The sequence below is a fragment of the Epinephelus moara genome, chromosome 9 (genome assembly GCF_006386435.1).
Source record: "Epinephelus moara isolate mb chromosome 9, YSFRI_EMoa_1.0, whole genome shotgun sequence".
NCBI classification, from domain to species: Eukaryota; Metazoa; Chordata; class Actinopteri; order Perciformes; family Serranidae; genus Epinephelus; species Epinephelus moara.
Window position 1 is genome coordinate 22,490,680 of NC_065514.1, and position 7,140 is coordinate 22,497,819.

The 7,140-nt window shown below is 38.3% G+C and overlaps 1 protein-coding gene across 14 annotated transcripts in view; it reads left to right on the top strand.

The window, feature by feature from the left end:
- Positions 1 to 7,140, top strand: part of znf618 (zinc finger protein 618) — a 41,933-nt gene that overhangs the window by 8,175 nt on the left and 26,618 nt on the right. For 11 of the 14 annotated variants that reach the window (XM_050052833.1, XM_050052837.1, XM_050052828.1 and 8 more), the window contains exon 3: positions 4,973 to 5,312. In XM_050052833.1, coding sequence (XP_049908790.1) covers positions 5,000 to 5,312 — 313 coding nt within the window. In that variant the 5' untranslated portion in view covers positions 4,973 to 4,999. The remainder of the gene's footprint in view (positions 1 to 4,972; positions 5,313 to 7,140) is intronic. The other 3 variants (XM_050052831.1, XM_050052839.1, XM_050052836.1) reach the window with 1 other exon arrangement.

The window sequence follows — 7,140 nt, forward strand, 5'->3', positions numbered from 1 at the left end:
GTAGTAAGTGACTTGAGTGGGCATCTGCTCACCTTCGATGGCATCTGGCACTTTGGAGAAGTGTTGTCTTCATAGATGAATCCTGATTGTCACTGTACCAGGCAGATAGCAGGCGTCATATGGGTGAGTGGTTTGCTAATGCTAATGTTGTGAACATAGCCTCATGGTGGCACTAGGGTTAAGCTACAGACATGGAACATGGGTGCATTTTAATGATGGCAAATTAAATCTACAGAGATACTTTGACGAGATCCTGACACCCATTGTCATGCCAGTCGTCCATCGCCATGACCTCATGTAACAGCATGATAATGCACAGTCCCATGTTGCAAGGATCTGTATCCAGTTCCTGGAAGCTTAAACCATCCTAGTTCTTGCAATTCCTGCATACTTACCAGACATGTGACCCTTTGAGCATGTTGGGGATGCTTTGGATTGGTGACAATGTGTTCCAGTTCCCTCCAGTATCCAGCAACTTTTCACAGCCATTGAAGAGGAGTGTGCCAACATTCAACAGGCAAAAATCAGCAACCTGATCAACTCTATGCAAAAGAGATTTGTCACAATACTGAGTGATTCTTTTGGGTATGTGACAACAAATGCATTTGTGTCGCTCTAGTCATGTGAAAACCAAACAAATGTCTTTTTGTCAAGATGAAAATGCTCATTTTAGAGTGCCTTTCATTGTGACCATCCCAAGGCACATCATGCTGTTTAATCAGCATCACATCTGTCAGGTGGATGGAGTATTTTGGCAAAGGTGCAAAGGCCCACTAAAACAGATTTTAGCAGTTTAGTGCGTAAAACTTGAGAGAAATAAGCCTTTTGTGTGCATAGAAAAACCAAGGAGAATTAATTTGCTATCATAAAAGACACGGAAGAGCACCAAATTCTCACATTTGCAATTCTGAACCCATCAAATGGTCGGCAATTTAGCTGAAAAATGACTTCAATAACTTATCAAAATGGCTGACGGTTATTCTTCTGTCGATTAACTACTAAACAACTAATTGTTGCAGCCCTTAATATAGTTTTTTGATAATTTGATAAACAGCAATTGAGACAGATAACGGTAAAATGTATACTATCAGCATATCTTTATCGCATTCATCGTAGCTTTTCAGCAATTTCAGTTTATATTTCTTTCCAGCTTTATTACAAAAGATCACTAAGTGATTACAATCAGATGCAACTGTTCAGTCAGTTTTTTACACCTTCATAGAGGTGTTTATTTAGTTATATGTTTTAGCATTGATGCAGTACTTAGTGGAAGTGTTGTGCTGCATTGTATTCAGAGGTGTTTCTGATATTCTGCCCCCCTCGTGTATGTAAATGGGAAGGGCAGGAAATTAGACCTCATTATAATGTGTTCCAGTTCAAGACCACCACTATGGCACCAGTGAGACATGCATAATTGAATTTACACATTTCCAACAATGTCTCCAAAAAAGGAACGTTATAAACTTTGTTAAGGTAGTATTGAAGTGGATTAGATTGTACAGATGTACCTAATGTAGTGGCCACTTTTAGGCCTCATAGCTTTTCTTCCATTTTCTTCTAGTGTTAGCTTGTTTCAAATGTAAGAAGACTACCAGTCCTCTCAAAGTGATAGCAGTTATGACTCAGAAAAAGGCAAAGTTTACCTTGACTGTGTTTTGTTGCTTTGTTGTTCACCAAACTTTGTGCAACGTTGTGCAGCTCTAATCTAACAAAAAGTGGTGAGGAATGTTAAAATGTAAATTTAAACTAACTTCTTATCTAGATTAAAGCCCAACTCACTAAAACTGAGCTGAACTGAGTAACTGGCTTTTCACTTTTTTAAACCTGCACCTGCATTACATTAGATGTGTATTTTTTTGGCCTTTTATTTTATTAGTTATGAGCGTCTCGTTAAAACTGTATGAACCTGGCTTATAAATGAGTTGGTATCATTAAGCAGCTGTCTGGTTCGTGTAGTAAAATACAGTAGATGGGAGACATTTTCTCTTTTCAACAACAGTGTTTTTTCCTTCAGTGGTGTTAAAAAGCATAACAAGGTCCCAAAGATAACCCGTGAATATAAACACAGCTTGTTGGCTCGATTCTGCTCACACTTTTAGTCCATGGACAGTGTAGATAGAATTACACAGGTGTACACAGTTGCTGTACACCTTATGCCACTGGTGAAACCAGACACTGCGACAAGACTAATGGAAAGGGAAATTGAAATACCAAAAATGGAAATGCTGTTTCAGGTTTAAAATGGGAAATGCACAAAAAAATGAATGCAAATAAGAAATACTCAGCATTGAAAATGGTAATGGAAAACTGAAAAGGAAAGCTTCTTTAACTGGAAGGGTACTCGGAGAGGGCAGACCTCGGCCAAGGACAATAGTCCAGTCTTCTATAATGTGCATATTTTCATGCACAACCACTGTATAACTCAGGATATGTTTCTAAAACTTTGTTAATTATGTTAAAATATTGTCCGTGCCTAGCTGAAGCATGTGCATTAATTATGTACCTCTAAATTGGAAATATTTCACATACTCACATACAACCAGAAAGCACTTAACTATCATGTACATATGTACAAAAATCTAATGTTTAGACTGAAATAACATCATAATAAATGGCAGCTTATGGAAAAACTGTATTTTTACAAGGAAGAAATGTTTACTGAAGTCAAATTTAAATTGCAGTTTATTGGAGTTTATTGCAAACCGTTCACATTTGGATGTGACTAAGAGTATAATTAGTTACATGATATCTGTGTATTAAGTTTGAGAAAAAAGCCTTGGTACAATTGCGACAGTGTTATCATTGTACTGGTTCCCCATGAAACTGCTGTCCCTGAGTGCTCCACTGCTTTTTGCATGAAGTTTGAGCAACTACATATGTATGCTGCCCCAGAGGAATACTGGTACCTGCAAATGTGGATTGCGATACGTAGTTATCATATTTCTACAACTGGCCAGAATTTGTCACTAATGAACTGTACTACCATTTTCCTGAATTTTGAAATTTGCAACACCGATTCCAAAAAAGTTGGGACAATGTGTGAAATGTGTGTAAATTTAAAAATTAACGCAATGATTTTCAAATCCCCTTCAAAGTCATACTCAATGGAATAGAGAACAAAGACAATTTTGGTATAATTTTAAAACTGATAAACTTAGTTTTTTTCATAAAGGTCACTCATTGTGAATTTGATACCTGCAACTTGTTGTTGTACAGCATCCAAACTTTTGAGGTATTGGGGTTGTATGCCATCGTTTGTTATGTAAATGCATCTCAGTCCCTGTGATCTTAATCGGACTTGTAAATGTGTCAAAGAATCTCTAAATGCGTACAGAGTTACGCTGATGTGTTAATGTGTAGGAATCTATGTGTGTACTCATGATCCGTGTGTGCATTATCGCATTTGTAAATAGGTAAAATTAGAAATAAAAATAAAAAAAATCCTCAAAATCTGTGTTTAGATTTTCAAGTGCACTGAGATTTGTAAATGTGTTGACAAATCTATTTGCGTACATAGATACAGAATCACAGGACTTGTCTGTATTTCCAGTTCTTGGAGCAAAACACTACTATGTGTGTACACATACAGATTTGTCTACGCATTAACAGAATGCATTTGCAGATTTACCTACACGTTTACACGTCTCTGTACACTGGCAAATCATAATGCAGATTTGGAGGTTTTCTTTACGCATTTATAAATCTGATTACGCCCATGTGGATTCTAAATACACATTTGTATATTCCTGTGCACACCTACAAACCTCAGTATGCATTTAGAGATTCTGTTACACATTGACAAATTTGATTACATACGCAATTACAAATTTGCAAATAGTACTGATACTGTAATGACCCCATGCCCTAATCTTTCCTGTAGGGAAACCAGGAGATCAATAAGGTGTTTGTTTGATTGCAAGATACAACAATTAAATTAATTCCCATTAAGTATGCTGTGGATTTTTACGACACAAAGAATTTACTATTGTGTGTAAAATCTGAAAACCCATGCGCAAGCTTGTTCCTTATAAAGGTTCTAAGGTATTAGGAAATCGAAAACATACTCGACTTGCACAACCTTCCCGCCAAGTGTTGCGCATACTGTATGATAGAGCTGACAGTAATTTTTATTCTTCTCCAGATGAAGGTATGCAATTTTAACCATAAACCCTTAAATATTTTTGTGTCAGAATTATCATGGGTCTGTTTGCTGAGGCCTCTGGCCGTGTGTCATATCCGAAGAAAGGTGTATTCGGCTATGAAAGGGCTTGTTGTTGCTGAATTGGTGCGCTATTATTAGATGACCAATTTCCCCTCTTTCCATAATATCAGACATCCTGGCATAACTCTGTTTTGCATGGTTGCATTTTGAGCACATTCTCTTGACAAGGCCTTTTATAGCCTTGTGCTGAAGTGGCAAGTTGTGTAATTTGGATATTTTTAAAATGAGAGCATTTGGGTGCTACAAAGTTGTGGAATTCATGCAATCAAAGGCCACTTATGAACAGTTAAGCCTCTCTGTTCTAACAATAAAAATTTGTCTTTTTTTTTTTTTTTCCTGTCCTCAAAAATTACACCGTCACACAGATATATTACAGGTGGTGGCTCCTGTGCATTTTGATCTAGCATCTCTTGACTGTATTTAGAAAAAGAAGAGTGGTTGTCTCTGATTTTGTTTTAGACTTTCAATAGTTGTCAGAAGCAGGCTACTGCTTGTTATGTGCGGCTTGTTCTTAGGTACCTAGGTGGGGTACAAATCAAAGCTGATATCTAGACAGCCCTTTTTTTCTTGGATATTGGTAGTGTAGCCATGGTAGTTTTAAAATAACACATCTGTTTGACCTGGTAGTGCTAATATTTTGCACAGATGTTATATTTTGGGTTAGAACTCATGCCCAAATCAAGATGGTAAATTATTACTGGACTGTCAAATAATGTCTTTGTCTTCTCTGTTGTTTTTCGCCTGGTACAGAAGCACGGGCTCAGAGGAGGTGGAGTCATGAGCGCACAAGAGGCACCCAATCCCGGGAAGGAGCAGGCGGACGGCGGGAGTGCGGCCACAGATGGCCCCTCACCAACCTTAGCCCCAAAGACCAAGAGCACATCTCCACCACCTGTTACAGTGAAGAAGGAGCCCGGGACCTCAGAGACGAGTAACGGGAAAGTGGGTGATGCCAACCCCGCTGAGATCTGTGTTGTCATTGGAGGAGCTGACGGCGGAGCAAGCGGAGGTGGATCCCGTAGAGCTCAGACCGAGGGTATGTTTGCCCTTGGTACTCCTCCTCCAACGAAGAGCACAGACTCATGCATAGGTGTGTGAATATACATATGGATGTACTCGTGCATTTCCTGACTGCAGTGTTGTCTGGTGTCTCTTGACCACCGTGACCTTGCTCTCTGTCTGACAAAACAACACAACAGTGTTTAAAAATTACATTTTTAAACATTCAAAAATTGAAATCACCTCAATTTTATGTATTTATTTTTGGATTAACGTCTGAAATCTTAAAGAGAGATACCTCAGAACTTGAGTGAATAAAACCAAGACCATCTGCTTGCCTAGAGATTGAACCATTTAGGGTAAGGTAGTATGAGCTTTGTTCCTATCTGAGTCTGCTATCTAGTTATTTGCAAACTCGAAGCTCTCATGTGATGCTGGTGGTGATTATTATTTATAGTATTAGACGACCCACGTGGCGGATTCCTTGTTGAAATCACTTGCACAGATACACAGATGTACTGTGTACATTTTTAGTTGCCAATTTACCAGGTACACCTTGCCCAAACTAATCTATTACAACAGGCCAGCGATAATCCCACTTTCATGAAGGTTATGGTGTTTTTAATATTTATTGTTTCCTCATTTATATAAATGAGGACAAAATATTAGAAAACCCTCCCAGTGTTACACAATATAATTCCATAGCACCACAAATGACCACCTTAGACTGCATTAGTTTTAGCTAGGTGCATCCACTGAACACGTTTTTTTCTATTCTCAGTTTTGCAATTTTAATAATGGAGCACAATTTAGCATTTCTGACATATGGGGTCAGATCAGTCTCATAATGAATGAACTCACGCAGGGTTTTTCACAAATGCACACGCTCTGGTTCACAAATATAATTTTTATACAAACTTGTAATATAAATTCGGAAATGCACATGCTCTGCTTCACAAATATTATTTTCAGGCACACTTGTTATATAAATTAACAGATCATGCGAATTGCTGAATGTACATTTACAAACTGCTTCTCATTTGTGAACCTCTCTACATTTGTGAGAAACTGCTTCTCATTTGTGAACCTCTCTACATTTGTGAGAGAAATCTGTGTGGTGAATTTTGAGACGTTGCAGGTCAACGAACGTCACCATTGGCTGATAAATCTGTCAATCAAATTCATGATTCTGATTGACAGATTCATCAGTTAATCCGGTGTGTTCGCTTTCAGCCAATCGTATGGCTCCTTACATTTTCTCCACACTTTTAAACCAATCGCAGAGCTACTGAGCTACTGTTGGCAGTGTTCAAACAAGACGCGCTAGACTGAAATGGTTGAAGAGATATGGATCAATCTCAACCTGTAAGTAACATATTTATCTTATCCCCTCGTTGTAAATCATGCAATGTTATTGAATCATAATGAGTTGAAGCGTTCTGCTTAGCCAAGTAACATGTTTGAATGAACATAAACTATAGGCTTAGCCAAGTAACATGTTTGAATGAACATAAACTATAGCCATGTTTCTATCAGCCTGTTTAGATGTGCATCTAGAAGTATCGCATCGGAAAATTATGATGGAAATGCCAAAATTCGAATTAAAATCCCCTGATTCGCACAAACTAAAATACGCTCGCTTTAGCCGGGTTTTGGTTGATTCGAAAAAATGTTGAATCGCAAAACAGGGGATGGAAACAGTTATGTTCGAATTAAGTCTGACGTAGCTAGGGTTGGGTACCGAAACTCGGTACTTTTTGTACTTGGTACCGATTCACGTCGGTACTACCGAGTACCAATTCACTTAAAATGAAACGGTGCCAAATTTCGGTACCTGAGGTGGAGGCGGAGCGAGAGCGCATGACTCGCACCTCAGACTCAGCAACAATGGCGACAAAAACAATGTGCAGACAAAAGTT